We start from the raw sequence: 17,777 nt of genomic DNA, 5'->3' as shown, positions 1-17,777 counted from the left end.
ACACTGGCACCGCTAGGGAGCGGATGTGTTTTGTGAGAAACTACTGGCAAATGGATAGCATTTCTCCCCGCCCGCCAGCTGCGTATCCATCGCCCGTTTGTGTGTATGTGTTTTGTTTTCTGTAGTGTGTGTGTGTGTATGATGTACGTTTTACTTTGTACCGTTGATTTGTAACGACTAATACGAATGTTTGATCTCGGAATGGGTTTTGGTCAGCGAAATCCGTTCCCATCCTGCTAGCTGCGTTACTACCAGGCGACTCAGTCCATTCTTGGTGGCATTTGCGCCTGTCCACCTTCTCATAATCGCGCCGACTTCCCGCCACGCAACGTTCACTGATTGTCTTCGGTCCTTCGGTAGGGAAATTCGGGGCTCACACGGGCTGTCGGGCAGTACTTACAATTTTGGTTTAAGGAGTGAAAGGAATCCAAAGCGAAAGAGAAAGAGAGGGAGAGAGAAAAGATGTTTGCTTTGAAAACGTCCAACATTTGATAAGCCATCTGGATGCTTCGATAACAAGCGCAACACTCGACACCGTTTGTGATTTAATTACAATTTGCTCTATACGTGCGTCTCGAGTGTGTATTGGAGAGATATAACATAAGCCAAAAGTATTTACGCTAAAAATACTACAATTCACAACCCTGTATCTGGGCACGAGACGAATCAGAGTGGAAGACGCGCAGAGTGTAGGTTTAAGAGTGTATGGGAATTAAAAATGTTGTATATGGAATTCTCAAATGTCGCGACACGATTAATAAGGGTTTGTGTTAGTTATTCTTACCTAGCCATATAGAAACTGAAATTGGATACATCGATAGAAGAAAATTGCATATAATTTTGCAAATTTTGAAGACCGCCCCCCTCTCCCCCATTGCTTCTTAAACAATTCCGTCGCAGGAAAATCCACTACTCATACAATTATCGCGCTTGCTTGCCTTACACAGAGTACTAAACAAACCGCTCCTAAGCCCTTGAAAACCCGCCACTAAAAACAAACCTGATCATATAATGCTTTGTGCGCGTTGTTATGTTGGGTTAGATTTAGTTTAAACTTCAATCGATAGAACAAAGGGCGGCCCTCTCTATCTTTAGCGTTTGTGTGATAAGTTACGCAGAGGAAAGGAAAAGAGCAAACCAAGCGAATCATTAGTCCTCCGCGGCGAGAGTGTTGTTCTTCCGTTTTTATCGCAATCCGGCAAACCGTTACCGAGTTTACCTACTGCTCGTAACACCGACGAATAGCGGAGCAACTTTTCCGTTGCCTGTTGGGCATGTACTTTATTCACACTCTTTATTAAACACTAGACGATAATTAGAGCAGGAATTAGGTGGAAAGAGACAGACATTATAATTATGTCTATGTGTAGATGTATGTGTGAGTATGTGTGAATGATATTTTGAGTGCATATGAAATGTTTGAACGAGGCAAGTCCGCTTGTCGTGCGTGTGTGTGTGTGTATCGAGAAAGTGCACAAAAGTGGTCAAATGAAAACGTGATTTATGTTGAGAATAGAATGTCGAAAAACACAAGCAAATAAATGCACACCCCCACCGCAAGTGGGGATGAAAACTGCAAAGAAAAGGTTTTATTTGGTACTTCGACTTATTGTGTATTAACGATGTAAATAATTCTGTCAATGGGGGCCTTTCCGTTTTAAGCTCGTAGGCTGAAATTTCAGCCTATCAGCTGTTTGCATTGTATATAAGTTTTCGAGCAGCTATCTAAGTGGGTATAATATACAGGTGGGCTTATCCCAAGGTGTATGAATTTTGAAGACTGATTTTTATCGCTTCTGTTTCTGAATGAAGATTTTAAGAGTGTTTTGTGTATTCGTCATGCCTTCAGAAAGCTTGTTTGAACAAAAGCTTTCACCCATTCTGTCAAAAAGTGATATTCAAATTTGGTTATAAAACATGCTATGAGACCACCTGGGCTACATGCACTTTCATTCTGGATTCCACCACGTGATCTCTTTAATGCACCTTGGGATAAATGTAAACAAACCCGTGTTTTCGAGCAGGTACTCGAATCTAATTCTAGCTTTGAGGCTAGAATAATCTAGACTGAAAATTGCAGGCTAGTTTTTTGTGTGGTTTTGTATGGAGTGTTTACATGATTTCAGCCTCCAACTGTCAAACTCCATACAAAAAACTAACTAGAATCGTGAAGGCCCCCAATTTCTGATTCTGCTAATTTACCTAGAAAGAATCATCTATTCTGATCAGGGATACTATTCCGTACCATGGAATTAAGACGTTTGCTTCGGAATAAGGACTACATTTGCTACCTATGGGTGAATTTAAACATTTTTTTAACCTATTTATTGCTACTGACCCCAACAGCGGTTGGAGTTTATTTTTAAATCGAAATAAATGAACAATAATGATAGCTTTGTAATCGATGGAATTCAACCACGAATCCTTGTTGTTCAAAAGGATCGAAACACTACGAATGAGCTTACGCTATTGGCCGACAGATGAAGCTAGTGCGTTTGTGGTGAATACAAGTGTGGTGAGAATATATATGCGATAAAGAAAAAGGCACAAATGAGTTTTGGCAAGAGGCTTTTTATTGCTTAGCAAAAAGTGTCAACGTTTTTTTTTTTTAAATAAAATCCGTGCTTCACAGCTCCTGGGGGGTGGTGGCCATCTGCTCCAAGAACTCTACCACCACCAAACCCTCCAGTGTGTTGAACCAGTTGAAATTGTTCTGCACCGTACTGCGGGCACTGGTGGCGACCGATTCAGGGATCTGCGAACCCAGGCTGACCAGCAGCGCATTCAAACGGTCCAGCTCCGGCTGATTGTTCGTACGGGAGGCAATGTTGGACACCGCACTGTTCAGTGCCGACTGGCCCAACCGCTGCACAAACTCCGTCACCCGCGACGGTACCATGAGGAAGTCGAGCACCGCGTCGACGCCCTCGCGGCTTGCACCGTACACGGCGGATACGATGCGCGTGCGCTCCGTTGCGAGCAGCGCGTCAAATTCGGCCCCACTGCCGAGTGCCGTCGTGAGGAAGGATTCGAGCTGGGCGGGCTGGCGCGAGCATGCCAGCGCGTCGATCAGCACGGTGCGGTGCGCTTGGTTGCGCGAGCTCTTAAACTGCTCGTACACCCAGACGAAGATTTCGTCGGAGGCGTCGACCAGCCCGTTGCAGTACACGGCGGTCGCTATGTCGGGATGCACCGGCGTCCTGGCCTGGTAGGCCGCGGCGAGCGCTTGCTTCGTTTTCGCCAGACAATCGCCGTGCCCGACGCGACAGGCCCAGGTGGTGATGAACTGCTTGAGATAGAGCTGCAGCAGCGTCTCTTGGGCAGCGACACTATCGATCGCCAGCGTGGGATAGATGTCGAGCAGGAGATGATTGGCGTACACCTGGAAGTGGGCGTAGTGTGCCGTACCGCGCAGCTTGTTGTACAGATAGGTAAGCGCACTGCCCGCCGCCGTCCACGGTGCGTATTGCGTTTCCCTGCGCAGGTAGCTCATCAGCCGGAGCGGCACGGCAAAATCAAGCCACTCGGCGCGGGCCAAATTGTAGGCATCGTTCACGAGCTGCGCCCGGTTACGGTGGTGGATCTGGGCCGGATCGTTGTGCAGCGCCTCGATCAGCAGCTCCCAATTGTGGGCATCGTAGTTAACGCGATAGTAACCGTTCTGCTGGCGGTTGAAGATGATCCACTGATCGTTCGGTACGCCGGTGGCGATCTTGTCCGCCTTCGCGGCCAGCCAACCGTACCCTGCCGGGGTCGGTTCGAAGTCGGGCGCATGGCCGCCGGTAAAATCGTACGGCACGTAGTACACGTGCCCGCTCGGGAGCCGCTTGCTCGAGAGGAACCGCTCCTGGGAGAGGATCGCTTCCTGCCGCTCGCCGTACGTGCGGTACACCGTCAGCACCGGGAAGCCCGGCTCGGACGTCCACGAGTCCATCAGCTGGCGTACGGTGACGGTGGCGGGCAGCAGGGTGGGTGCCAGCGATACCAGCGCCTCCTGCAAACCGCCGTACAGATGGTCCGCCGTCGCACCATCGAGCTGGCGGGCGGTCATGTACGTCTTCAGGCCGTAGCGCCAGACCGGGTCGCCCAGCACCGCACGGAACATGTTCAGCACGCTGCCCGACTTGTCGTACGCGACCGTATCGAACAGGGCGGCAATTTCGCTCGGCGTGGCCGCGTTCCAGTTCATCGGGCGGACGGTTTCACTCGCATCCGCACCGAACGCGCTGTGGATCACCTCGACCGTGAACAGCTCCCAGTACTCGCCCTCCGGGTACGCTAGCTGGGCGGCATAGTACTCGTACAGCGTGGCGAACCCTTCGTTCAGCCAGATGTACTCCCACCAGTGCGGGCTGACCAGATTGCCGAACCACTGGTGCGCGTACTCGTGGGCGATGATGGTCGTAACGCTTTTCCTGTTGCGATACGTGTTTATGGCCGGGTTGAACAGCAGGACGGGCTCACTGGAAAGGGGAAATGGAAGCAGTTGCGATGCGGGATATGAGAAACGGCCGATTGAGAAGCACTTGTAGTGGATGATGTGCTGATTGTACAACAATAATGCGATTGTTAACGACCAGATAAGCACCGATTGCACGCGCCGCAGGAGCATTGGTCCCCCAACACCACCCCACCCGTGGAACATATTGAGCATGTGGACATATCAGTTCGGTGTCCTGCTGGCGCACCTTCAAATCACAATGAGTTGCCAGTTGGAGAATCAACCACACGGAAAAGCAACATTGCCCATGAATGTGAAGGTATATCAGTAGCACACACACACACACCCTGTTTACAGCATATCGTAAAATGACTATCACTATTTACTTTTTCCCAGGACAACACTTACCCATACGCGACCAGGCCCCAGTTTTCCATCGCACCGGTGCCACGATCGGGGATGGCGATTTGCGTCATCTTCGGCATATAGTCGTAGTACGAAATGTCCATATAATCGCTCAGCGCGTCCAGTATCCGGTTGCCCGCCTCGAGCGGATAGGCCGTCTCCTCAAACACGTTGGGGCGCGCGTAAACCGTCTGCCGGTCGGCGGTACGGATCGTAAAGTCGGTCACGGCGAACGCCAGCAGATAGGTGGACATTAGCGGCGTAACCTCGAACCGGCTCGTCACGTAGTCGGCATTGTCCGGATCGGGTGTGGGCGTACCGGCCAGTGGCATGTTCGCCACCGCGTTATACTCTTTGTAGTGCGTTAGCTCCAGCTCGAACGTTGCCTTCAGGAGCGGCTCGTCGTAGCACGGAAAGGCGGAACGGGCGTGCGTTGGCTCGAACTTGCTCGAGGCCAGATAGCGCCGGTTTCCGTTGTTGTCAAGATAGGATGAAGCGAAGAATCCCATATTGTTGTTGTTCTGCAGCGCGCCCTCAAACTCGACGCGAAGGTAGTAGCGCGATCCGGCCGGCAGCAGCTGCGACACGGCAAGCGTTAGATGTTCCGTGTCGGGATCGGTACTGTGGGCCACCTGTTCGATCTGCGCACCGGCCCCACCGCCGACCGCTTCCTCGTGCAGAAACGCTCGCTGTACCGTAAGGCGGCGGTTGTGCAGCGTCACCGTTGTCGTTGGTTCGAGCACTTCGAACAAAACCTTAACCGTGCCACTGAACTGGCGACTGTTTTCGTGGATTGCCGTCCGGAGCGCGAGATGGTAGTGGATGGGTGAGGTGTTGTTTGGAAGACGGTAGGATTCATCGACCGCCTGACGACGGTTGGGAACCGGAAGCGAACCCGCCAGGTCGCTCAGCTCTCGCTCGAAGGAAAGCGTAAAATCGGAAGGTTCACTGAGCCACTGCCAGGCAGGCCGGGTGGCGAATGTGGTGGGGCTGGCCAATAGGCAGAGCAGAGCGGTGATCAGTACGGTTCGTGCCACCATCCTGCTGCCTTGCCGTGGCCGGTGGTGGGCTAGACACTACTAAAGCAAACTTTGCAATTCGATCAATCCCTTTGGCGGGATTAACACTAACTGAACAATCGGAGGACGATCGTAGCCTAGTATATATGCTTGCTTTGGGGTTGTAGATAGCGCGTCGCGCAGTTGTACTATCGATGTATGACTATTGTATTGCTTGTACCGGGTGCATCGTAAAGATAAGATAGCGCGAGAGAGAGATACAGGATGATGGACGATCTCCGGATAGAGATAGGCATATAAACAGAGCGCTGCCCGTGTCCGTGTGTCCATGCAAACGTCACGCAAGCAATTTCCATTTATCATCCTACCGTTTGAAGGTAAATGTAATGCATAGCTATTTAATTTTAACTGCACAAGTTTCAGTAGCTTGGTACAATGTGGTGGACCATGCTTGTGGGAGTTACAAACGAAAAGCAATTGCCTTAAGCCGCTTGTTATCGAATGATGCTACTTTTATTGAGTAGCGAGATAAGAAGTGATTACGAAAGCCGTCTTCGACCCACTGGCGGCCGTCACGGCGCTTGTATTGTTTGTTTCATAAGTAAGTGACTTTTAATCGATTGCTGTGCTATTATGAATGAATTGTTCGCATAATTTTGTATCGTTGTATACTGCTCCTGATAAGAGCAGCAGAAACACTTGTCATGTGTAATTTATGTTCTGTGCTACCGTTTCTATCGAAGGACAATCAAGTAATGTTTGGCTCGTGATTTTAGCCGCTACAAGTTATACTATTTTTGAATCAAGTTGTATTTTTATTGCATTACACAAAATCAAACTCTGTCCTAATCAGTGTCGTTCAAATTAGTTGGTAAAGTCAGAAAAGTACGTCGTAGAGAGGACTCCTTCGTACGTTTCGAACCAAGCGGCATTTGTCTTAACGGTACGTACCGCAGCGGCAGCCGTTTCGGGGCTGATCAAATCACCCAGAGCGGCCAAGAACTGCTCCAGCTGTTCCAGCTCTCCGTCGTTGTTGGTACGCGAGGCCACATTCGAAACGACGTTATTCAGTGTTCCCTGGCCGAAGCGACCAACAAACTCCTGAGCCAACAAGGGATCCGACAGGGCCTCAATCATCGCCTCCACACCAAACCGACCGGCCGAGTAGATCGAGGAAACGATGCGGGATCGTTCACCGTTCAGCAAGCTGTTCAACTCGGAATTGCTACCAATGGCAACGGTAAGCAACGAGATGAGTTGCGATTGGTCCTGAGCACAGCCCAGCGCATCGATCAGCAGCTGTCGCTCTGCTTCGTTGTTGGAGTTGATCATCTGGTCGAATAACCAACGGTACTCGTCATCGGTAGCACCCTTGAGACCATAGCAATACACCACGTACGACACGTCCGGATGCACTGGGGTGTTCGTTTCGACGGCCGTATGCAAAGCTTCGGCCGTTTGGCGAAGACACTCGGTGTAGCCAACCCGGCAGGCCCAGGTCGAGATGAGTTGCTTCAGGTACTTGTCGAGTAGCGTTTCGTCCTCGGGCACAGTAGCGATGTCACCGAGGCTGTCAAAGACTGGGCCAATGAGAGCATCGACGTACACGATGAAGTCGTGATAGTTGGCCGTTCCACGGAGCTTGTTGTAGAAGTAGTTCAGGACACCGTTGGCCGCAGCCCACGGGGCGTATTCGTGCTCGTTGGAGAGATATCGCAGCAGGTCCAATGTGAGGGCCAAGTCGTGACGGCCAGCCCGAGCAAGATTGAATGCGTCGTTGATCAGCTGTGCCCGGTTGAAACGATGGATAACGGAAGGATCCTCGCGCAAAGCGTTCGCAATCATCAGCCAGTTGTGTGCGTCGTAGTTGACGCGATAGTATCCCGTCTGCTGCTTGTTGAAAATGATCCACTCGTCGGCAGAGGCGCCGGTTTCAATACGTTCGGCCTTGGTCGACAGCCACTGGAAGTCGGAAAGGTCCTCAAAGTCTGGGTTGGAAGCACTGGCGAAAGAGTACGGAATGTACCAGACGTTGGCGTTCGGGGAACGTTTGTCAGCGTAGAACCGCTCCTGCGAAAGGATCGCCGAACCATCGTTGTAGTTACGGCGCACAGTCAGCACCGGGTAGCCGGGCTCTGTGGTCCAGCTATCCATCAACTGCTTGACGGTGTATCCGTCCGGGAGCACGTCCTTATCGTCGATGGCGGCCTGCAGACCAGCGTAGAGATCGTCAGCAACAGCACCGTCCAGTTGGCGGTTCAACAAATAAACCTTCAATCCAGCGCGGAAGTTATCATCACCAAGTACCATACGGAACATGTTCAGTACGCTTCCAGCTGGAAAGTAAAATACAGAAAAGAATACAGAAGGTGTTCCCCATGAGTACGATAAGAATGTTTTTCCATGAAAACTACTCACATTTGTCGTAAGCGATAGAATCAAACAGTCCCGAAATGGCGGACGGTGTCGTAGCATCTTGAGTCATCGGTCGAGTGGAATCAGTCGCATCGGGTCCGAATGCATTTTGGACGTTCTCTACCGCGTACAGATCCCAGTAGCGCTCCGATGGGTAGGCCAGATCTGCTCCAATGTACCCGTACAGGTTGGCAAAGCCTTCGTTTAACCAGATATAGCTCCACCATTGCGGTCCAACCAGATCACCAAACCACTGATGTGCCAACTCGTGAGCAACTACCACTGCGATTCCCTTGCGCGTGCGGTACGTATTACGGGCCGGGTCGAACAGCAGTCCCGTTTCGGCGTACTTGACAAGTCCCCAGTTCTCCATTGCGCCACCGCCACGGTCGGGAATAGCCATCTGGGACAATTTCGGCATGTAGTCATAGTAGTTCACATAAGTGTATTCGCTCAGCGCATCCAATATCTTGACACCCGCTTCCAAACCAAACTCGGCCTCATCCATCGCATTCGGACGGGCGTACAACTGCTGGTTGCCATCTTCAAGTGCAACGAAATCGGAAACACCAAATGCGAGCAGATAAGAAGACATTTTGGGCGTTGGTCCAAACTTGGTCGTGACGTATCCTTCGTGCTCCTCCGACGGCACAACCTCTTCGACAGGCATGTTCGACACTGCGTTATATTCGGCAATGTGTGTGATCCACAGGGTAAAGCCAGCCTTCAACAGTGGCTCGTCATAACACGGGAAGGCCATGCGGGCGTTGGTCGACTCGAACTGCGTGGTACCGACGTACCGACGCTCACCGTCATCGTTGACGTACGACTTCAGGAAGAAGCCACTGTTGGAGGACGTTTGAAGCAAACCACTGTACTCAACGGTCAGCACATAGCTGCCGATCGGTAGCACCTGACCCGGGTGGAACGTAAGCTGCTCGGTGCGTTGGTCAAACTCGTGGTGCGGGAATCCAAACTCAACCAGCAGTCCATCTTGATCCTTGGCGTAGAGAGCAGCCGATGCGATCAGCAGATCACGGTTATGCACAACGATCGCATCAGTCGGCACAATGACGTCGAATTCAATGTCCACGATACCACTGAATGCACGACTTCCGGTGTGCAGATCCGTATGGAGACGGATCGTGTAGTGCGTTGGGACGGTATCGGTCGGTAGACGGTAGCTCTGATCGATCGAATCATCCCGAGGGCTGGAAGTATCCGGCGCTGGTGCAAATTCACGATTGTTCCATTCCGGATGGGCAGCTGATCGCTGTCCAAAGACGGCAAGCGTCGAGCTGGACACCACCAGCAAGAGCAGCACAATGTTCTTTCCCAAATGTAACACCATCTCGTCTGGAGCGAGACACTGAGGTGTACCACGAAGGATTGACCACGTTTTATACCATGGTGATATCATGTGAAAGATATGCTAATCGAAAGAATGATTGACGACACATCATCGGTTACACAATAGCGTTGTCTCAGTTGATACCCTGTTACTCAATGTTGGCCTCAAAATGGCCGCGATCGATTCATTGGATATGTAAATGATAAGGCAGGCAGTGTGTACATCCGACTTATTTGCTTATGAACAAATCACACTCTAGCTTCTTTTATTATGATTCAACCTTATCAGTCAGACGCCGATTGACTTCACGTGATAGGCAATCGGAGAAGGTACAGCCTGATAGTTGTTGACATTAAAGATTGACAGCCAGAGAGATAGCAAATCTTAACCGTACATTCTAGGGAAGATTGTAATGCTCCAAAAACTCGCCCACGATTAGTCCCTCCGCTGTAGTGAACCATTGCGGACGTGCAGCTGCCGTATCCCTGGCATTATTGAGTGTACCTGGCGGAAGGATTCCATTCATTGCCGTGAGCATCATTTCGAGACGGGCCATTTCCTCTGCTCCGTTAGTGCGCTGGGCAATGTTCATGACGGCATTGGTGATCGTTCCTTCCCCAACAATGCTGTGGAATGAGAAAGAGGTATAGTTGAAACATTCCTAATAAGCAGTTTTTGCATACAAACGGATCAAATACATACGCCAAAAGTTGCTGCACCGAGACGGGATCACTCAGCACATTCATGAGCGCAAGCGTCGGTGCTCTTCCACCGGAGTAGATTGCTTGGAACACTCGATTCCGTTCCTCCGACAGGTAGACGAACGTTGTGTCCGGTGCGGCACTGAACACGATTGTCGCTAGGAGTGAGGTAATGCTGTCCGCATTCCGAGCACAGCCAAGCGCGTCTATAAGATCAGTCCGTTCGGCCTGATTGCGCGACGCCATCAGCCGCTGGAAGATGAGCTGGAACTCCTCCGCACTGTCCTGCTGCAAACCGTAACAGTACACCACGGCCCGCACATCCGGATGTACGGCTACGGAGGGCTCTCCCTGACCGGGCAGGAACTCCTTTCTGAGTGCCGCTCGCGATCGCTCCAAACAATCCTTGTAGCCGATGCGACAAGCCCAGCCGGTGATCAATTGCCGCAGGTACTTGTACAGCGTCGACTCACCCTGTCCGACCGTATCCACCGAAAGTGTAGCGTAAACCTCCTCGATCAGCTCATCTACGTACACCAAAAACGCGTGCTCATGCTCGGTGGCACGCACCTTGTCGTACAGGTAGGTCAGCACTTTGTCCGCCGCGTACCACGGCGCATAGTCGCGCTCGGCGCGCAGATAGCGCATGAGCCGCAACACAACCGCCATATCGAGCAGATCGGCACGGGCCAGATTGAACGCATCGTCTATCAGTTGCGCACGGTTGGCCCGGTGTATGGCGTTACGGTTGGCCATCAGTGCCTGCGCCAGCAGGTCCCAGTTGCGGCGATCGTAGTTCACGCGATAGTAGCCCGTCTGCTGTTTGTTGAACACGACCCACTCATCGTCCGGTACGGGTGTTTCCAGTTTGGCCGCCCGGGACGATAGCCAGCCCGCGGTGGTGAGATCGTAGAACGTTGCGGACGATTCGTACGCATAGTTGAAAGGGATGTGCCACACGTGGCCGGTCGGCAGAACGCTCTGCTCGAGGAAGCGCTCCTGGGAGAGGATCATCATGCCGTCCCGGTACAGTCGGTACACGTTCAGCACGGGAAAGCCGGGCGCATCGGTCCAGGAGGCAAGCAGATCGCGCACGTTCGCCGTTGGCGGTAGGATGTCCTTCCCCTCGACGGCACGCTGCAGGTGCAGCGCTAGGTTCTCTTCCGTTGCAGCGTCATAGCCACGGTCAGTCAGGTACTGGGTCAAACCCTGGCGCCACTCGCTTTCCCCTAGCACATTGCGGAACATGTTCAGCACACTGCCGGCTGGAAGTACAAGTATTTTAATCACTCCCATCGCAATAAAGCATTCCATTCTCTTGTCCAACAAACCTTTCTGGTACGCAATAATATCGAACAAACTGCTCACTTCCGCCTGTGTCGCCGCCTGCCAATTGATCGGACGGATCTGTTCGTTCGCATCCTGAAGGAACGCTCGCTGCACGACCTCCACACTGAACAGCTCCCAGTACTCATCGCCCGGTTCGGCCAGCCGTGTCGCAAGGTACTCGTACAGCGTCGCAAAACCCTCGCTCAGCCAGATGAAGTCCCACGAGCGGGGGCTAACCAGATCGCCAAACCACTGGTGCGCGTACTCGTGCGCAATGACGGTCGTAACGCGTTTACGATTGCGATAGGTATTTACGGCCGGGCTGTACAACAGCGACGGTTCCCTGCAATATATCAGTCGCTATCGATGAGCATCGGTTCTAATAAAACCAATCCCGCGCTTGATTATGACACCACTTACCCGTACGTCACCAGGCCCCAGTTCTCCATCGCGCCCGTCCCACGGTCCGGCACGGCGATCGAAGTCATCTTGGGCATGTAGTCGTAGTACGACAACTCCAGATAAGAGCCCAATCGCTCCAGAATCGTCGACCCGACGGTCAGCGCGTACATCGCATCGTCCTGCGCATTGCTCCGCACCACTATCTCGTGCTGGCCGTTGCGCAGCGTCTTAAAATCTGTCACCGCGAACGCCAGCAGGTAGGTGGACATGAGCGGGGTACGTTCGAACCGGCTGACCAGATATTCCCTGTTGTTGGGATCGATCTCCGTGCCGGCTAGGGGCATGTTTGCGATCGCCGTGTACGCCCGGTGGTGGGTGATCTTCAGGTCGAAGGTCGCCTTTAGGGCCGGCTCATCGTAGCACGGAAAGACGCGGCGGGCAAGCGTCGCCTGGAAGTGGGTCGTTCCCACCGAGCGCCACTCGTTCGCCTCGTTTCGATAGCGCGACACCAGGTAACCGCTCTGGTAGTTGCGCATCGAACCAGTGTACGCGACCTCTAGCGCGTAATTGCCGAGCGGCAGCATGCCGGCCGTGCGGAACGTAACGTGCTCCCGGACGATATCGATCATGTACGTCGGTGAATCGATCCAGATTTCATTGCCCCCGGTAGAAGCAATCCGATACAGGGCCACACTTGCGATGTTGAGCTCCTGCACATGCATTACGATCAGATCGGTAGGTGCCAGCACGGTCAGATAGATGCGCGTGATGGCACTAAACGTTCGCACATCGTTGTGGATATCGGTGCGCAGCGATATTGAGTAGTGCGTTGGGACGGTTGTATTCGGCAGGAAGTAAGTGCTGTCTACGTCCCGCGTAGCGGCGATCGAGGACACACTGGCGGCGTGGTAGAGCACATCACTTTGGTCGGGTAGAGGGCTGGCTGCAAATACACCACGAGAGGAGTAATCACCAACGAGAGCCAATAACACTAGCAGTAGTACGGAACCGGTCGGACTACTAATCCACCGCCGGTACCCAGTAGGATGCCACTTAACCATTCTGTAAGCCGTCGAAACGGAGACTGAGCGAGCTTCGCGTACAGGTGCGGCACTTAAAACCTACATGTCGCGGGCAAGATAAGCAAATCAAGCGGCCCGCCGTTTAAATGCAGTCATAAAATTGGAATGCATCATTTAGATATCGAACCGAAACTGATTGTCCCCATTTTAGTGTGTAGTTTGGGCTACTCCCATTCTCACAAACAACACAAGTCTATGTGTGTGACTGTGAGATCGCCCTCATGCTAACGTCATGCGGTGTCTTCGCGGGAAACAAAAGCTGCTGCAATGTATTGAGCTTGTCCAACGCAACGATTATCGCCATTCTTGCTACACATTCTGATAAGGACTATCATTGTCCGGGGATCCTTATGTATGTAAGCTAATTAAATTGAACTTGAACTGGAGAGATCTTGCACAGCAGTATCTAATCTTTCGGGAATTATTCAACAAACGGATAGGAGCGTGCTTGCGATTGTGATTGCGTGATTTGATTATTTAATGAATTATTCGATGGGGATTGTATGGTTTTTAATGCTCTTTTTAGTTCAGTTTATATACACCAAAAATGAAAAAATGAATGCTAAAAGCGACCACAGTGAGAATGACAAACTCAGATCAATAGGTCAATTTTGGGAGCAGCTTTTGTCCCCGTCCCGACTCTACTTTAACTACTTTCTCCCGCGATGTCCCTTTTTAGGTGTAATTATGCACACCTGCATACACACACTCGCACACCGTAACCAATGATCGTCACCGTAACCAATCGCAAACAACAACCCATCACCCGCACCCCGATTGTATGCAATGTGTCAAAAGCTTTACCCCGTCTCTTGCAAAAGCTTGCACCAAACAGCAAACGCGCAAAGACAATCCAACTGGAACTGGAAAACGCAGCAACAACAAAGGAAGCTGTGAAAACGCAGGAATGTTTGGCGGTCGGAAAACTCATTTACATATAGATTGGATTGCATTGTTTGCACACCGGCTAATCTCCGAAGCTGGACGAAAGCCGTTTTCGTCCTCTTTCTGCCTCGATTGATTGGGCTGACCCTGTTATGGAGTTGACAATCGTGGTCAATGGTGCATTACGCGCGTCGGTTGCTGGGATTGCTTGTGCACGTGTGAAAATGGAAAGGATTTTGTGAAATTGCATTTTTTGCATGAATTTTGATATAAAGATAGGGTGTGAAACTGGGTCACTAAATGTGTCTTCCGAATGCTGTTAAATCCTTTATTTCCATATATTTTTCACGCGTCAGTTTTGTAATTAAGTTTAGTACCTTAATTGAATTAAAGTCACACAGAAAGCAATTACCTTCGATTTCGGACAATTCTGCAATTTGTTTGGCTGCTCGATCAACATCCCTTGTCAATTGTCCGGCAACGGGGTAGAACCAAACATCTGCCATCGCAACGGACGGATGCGTTGTGTCGTACACGGAAGCGTAATGACCACACGGTGCATGTATCACACCACCGGGGCCCCTTCTTGATTGGAGGCTGCAAAACAGAAAACAGAGCATTATGTTGCACTTTCTGCCCAGCCAAAGGATTAGTCAGTGGACGGGTGTGCAGGACGAATATATCAGCCGGCCATTTCTGATGGTTTGCTTTTTTTCTTTCTTTCTTTAGTAGCTTTGTTAGGTAAGGAAGAACGGGGGACGGCTCAATGGCTCAATATGAGCGGCGTGTCCTGTGCAAGATTTAGCTGCGTCACGATGCTGACCGATAGCTAATTCGGTGGTCAAGGCACGAAAGGATGGCGTTGCGGAGGGTTAGCATGTTGGTATTGGATACGATTAACGGACGTTCACCAACCGAAAATGCCACGAAAGAGTGGCAACAAATGGCGAAAGAAAAAGGGACCGACGTCGTAGGAACGCGCGCTCTTCTACGTGTTGCAAAGGAACGGATGGACGCTGAATGCATTTAAACCCTTCTAGATTGCGGACGTTGATGTGCTGTGTCCACACACACACACACACACACCGATGGACACGCATCGATTGACAGGCGAGTTCCCGTTATGGTTTACTGATTTCACTACGTGCCAGGTGGATTGGAGGATGAAAAAGCGGAGATGAAACAAAAAAGGAACCAAAAGCTCGATCTCTCGTCGCAACGTGACAGATGAATCTCGGCGAACGTGGCCACACTAAATGTGGACAATCGAGTCAGGCTGCTAATTTTGGTTTTTTTCTTCTGTCCGTTTGGCAAAAAGGGCGAAGGTTTGAGCGATTTCAATCACGATTTTGCGCGACTACCTGCGGCGCCCAGCTGACGGTTTGTTGTGTCCATCCCGGATTCGATCCGGATCCGGAGAGGGTTTGTCCTGTGGATTAGGGCGCATAACCTCCTTCAAAGTGCGCATTCCACAATCCAATCCCAGGGCACCGGTTGGGTGACGGTCAGATAATGCTTACGTTTCCGCGGCCAGTACCTGCCAGCAGCAGGCGTGTCCACTCAGATCGTGGCGCTCACACTCCTCCGCACTTTCCACTGCAATAGTGATCGCTCGTGCGTTCGATTGATCGATCGATGGGGGTGGACGCATCACAAACACTTCTTACACATTGCACCTACCCTTTGCATTTGCAAACAAAAGACAGTAAATCCATAATATGGCTTTTGTTTCCCCGTAGAGAATGTCTCTATTATTGTGGCTTGACAAAAGGATGAGGTGGTCTAAAATTGGTCACCCCGTGCGGTTATGATGCAGCACCGTTCTTCTCGCTTTTATGCAAGTCCTTTCTTTTGTGACCACATCGAATGAAATCGAATTAACCGGACCACTGGCCTAGAGGAGAACGGTCCGATGCGATGGGTCCAACAGTAATAAGGGGCCAGGGAAGAATGGTGCCTAATCGATCGATCTGTCAAGAGTGTGTGTGGTGTGCATTGTTTCTTCGGAGCGTTTTGCTTTGTTTACAAGCCCTGCTACTACTACTAAGAAAAGCGTCCACAAAGCGTAAGAACAAAAGGGACGATGGTTAAGACACAGCAACGGCGGTGTCTCGCAAGGAAATAACATTGGGCTTTGGTGTGTTGCGTTTATTGTCGTCGTCCTTTATCGATCCTTCTTCGCTACCATCGTAATTTAGATGATCGGTTCGGAGGAGACGGGTTGAACATGGTGATTACAAGACAAGCCAGTCCGTTGACAAGCCGCCAACACAATCGTGCCGGTACGATCTTGGTTGGGTCGGGTGTGATCGATGTGTTTATTTGGACATAATTTATGAGAGATGTATTTGGTGCTGAATTTGATCCTGAAGTAATCCTGTAATATAAACTTTCTTAAAATTTGCCTTTCCATGTGATCCTCTACTGTAAACAGCTCTCAACGACAGCCATCTTCTGTCTATTTGCAATGAAGATCTTGCTGTATTCTTCACCTAAGAGATAACCAAATAATCATACCTAGGCTCATTTCAACGATATATCTTCCCAATCAAACTTGCGGTGTCATCTTAATCCTCTTCAGCAAAAGAGTTTATTTGCCAATAGACCCAATTGGCTGTTGGATATTAATCACGCAGCATCCCATTCGCCATGGATCGAATAGGCGAAAGGCAGCTGCGCGCTCGCCAAACAGCAAAACCCTTCCCAAGTCCCGGAACGAAAGGCACACAAATAGACGACGCACGCGCGCGCGACCTCCGCTTCTTATAGCACTCCCTCTCGCGCGCACACGCACACGTGCCACCAATCGGATCGATCGTATCGTGATGCTTTAATGAACCCTCTTTCTTCCTTTCTTCTCTTACAGCGATCTCCTCGTTTCTGCAGCGCAGCACCATGGCAACCCTTAACCAGATGCACCGCACGGGGCCCCACTTTAAGGTGCGACCGCCCCGCCAACCACTGGACGGGAAACCGTTCGCGAAGGGCGTTGTGCTGAAGACGCTGATCAAGAAGCCGAAGAAGCCCAACTCCGCCAACCGCAAGTGTGTGCTGGTGCGGCTGTCGACCGGCAAGGAGCTGGTAGCGTACATACCCGGCATTGGGCACAATCTGCAGGAGCATAACATCGTGCTGGTGCGCGTGGGCCGCTGTCAGGATTTGCCCGGCGTGAAGATTAAGTGCGTCCGCGGCAAGTACGATCTGCCGCACGTGATCAAGCAGAAGTAGTTGTGCTGCACTGCGGCGCCAGTATGCTTTTGATTGTTGTGGGCGAGTTAGGCGAGTGACCTCTAGTTACTCGCGCGAAGCTGTCGTTAGAAGAGAAGAGGTTAACTGCCACGCTGTAAAATAAATCCTGGAAGGATTCCGGCATAGCATTACTACTACACCAGCACAGCGAGTGACGATCGTTTGTTTTTCTTTTGCAGGATTTTTTTTAGGAAAATTGTCTTTAAAACACACTCTCCAATGAGTTCGTTTCGTTGCTTTAGGTAAGAGAAGCTTTAAAGCGCATTGTGCGGTAAAGGAGCAAACGCACCTCCGCACCAAAGAAACCGACGGAAATTCCAATGAAAGAAAGTTGCCATCTCACGGTCGCAATGGTCGCAGTTCGAGAAAGAAAGTAGCGCTTTGAAATCTTCCTGCTACCGTCCCCAGCGGTCCGACCAGCTGTCCGAACATCATCAAACCTCAACCGGGCAAAACGCAGAACATCATTTGCATGAAAATGCTTGCCTTCGCTACGGG

The 17,777-nt window shown here is 51.0% G+C and overlaps 4 protein-coding genes across 6 annotated transcripts in view; 1 reads left to right on the top strand and 3 right to left on the bottom strand.

The window, feature by feature from the left end:
• The window catches only part of LOC120948108 (40S ribosomal protein S12, mitochondrial), a 29,443-nt gene extending 12,022 nt beyond the window's left edge, over positions 1-17,421 (top strand). The window contains exons 1-2 of one of the 3 annotated variants that reach the window (XM_040364104.2): positions 9-103; positions 16,897-17,421. In XM_040364104.2, coding sequence (XP_040220038.1) covers positions 16,926-17,258 — 333 coding nt within the window. In that variant the 5' untranslated portion in view covers positions 9-103; positions 16,897-16,925 and the 3' untranslated portion in view covers positions 17,259-17,421. Of the gene's footprint in view, positions 1-8; positions 104-10,183; positions 10,276-16,896 lie in introns of those variants that run through there. The other 2 variants (XM_040364103.2, XM_040364102.2) reach the window with 2 other exon arrangements.
• On the bottom strand, positions 2,552-6,000 carry LOC120948102 (aminopeptidase N-like). Its single transcript, XM_040364096.2, has 2 exons — positions 4,850-6,000; positions 2,552-4,463 (listed from the first exon to the last, which is right to left on the bottom strand). The coding sequence occupies exons 1-2, from the start codon at positions 5,884-5,886 to the stop codon at positions 2,627-2,629; spliced, it is 2,874 nt and encodes a 957-aa protein (XP_040220030.2). The 5' UTR covers positions 5,887-6,000; the 3' UTR covers positions 2,552-2,626.
• On the bottom strand, positions 6,658-9,664 carry LOC120948104 (aminopeptidase N-like). The gene is made up of 2 exons (XM_040364098.2): positions 8,284-9,664; positions 6,658-8,201 (listed from the first exon to the last, which is right to left on the bottom strand). The coding sequence occupies exons 1-2, from the start codon at positions 9,629-9,631 to the stop codon at positions 6,730-6,732; spliced, it is 2,820 nt and encodes a 939-aa protein (XP_040220032.2). The 5' UTR covers positions 9,632-9,664; the 3' UTR covers positions 6,658-6,729.
• LOC120951184 (aminopeptidase N-like) lies at positions 9,851-13,165 on the bottom strand. The gene is made up of 4 exons (XM_049607309.1): positions 12,082-13,165; positions 11,664-12,004; positions 10,334-11,597; positions 9,851-10,257 (listed from the first exon to the last, which is right to left on the bottom strand). The coding sequence occupies exons 1-4, from the start codon at positions 13,122-13,124 to the stop codon at positions 10,029-10,031; spliced, it is 2,877 nt and encodes a 958-aa protein (XP_049463266.1). The 5' UTR covers positions 13,125-13,165; the 3' UTR covers positions 9,851-10,028.
• Positions 17,422-17,777: the final 356 nt, after the last annotated feature.

Source organism: Anopheles coluzzii, chromosome 2 (genome assembly GCF_943734685.1).
Source record: "Anopheles coluzzii chromosome 2, AcolN3, whole genome shotgun sequence".
Taxonomy (NCBI): Eukaryota; Metazoa; Arthropoda; class Insecta; order Diptera; family Culicidae; genus Anopheles; species Anopheles coluzzii.
Note: the sequence above shows the minus strand (reverse complement) of the source record. Positions and strands in the feature narration are given on the sequence as shown.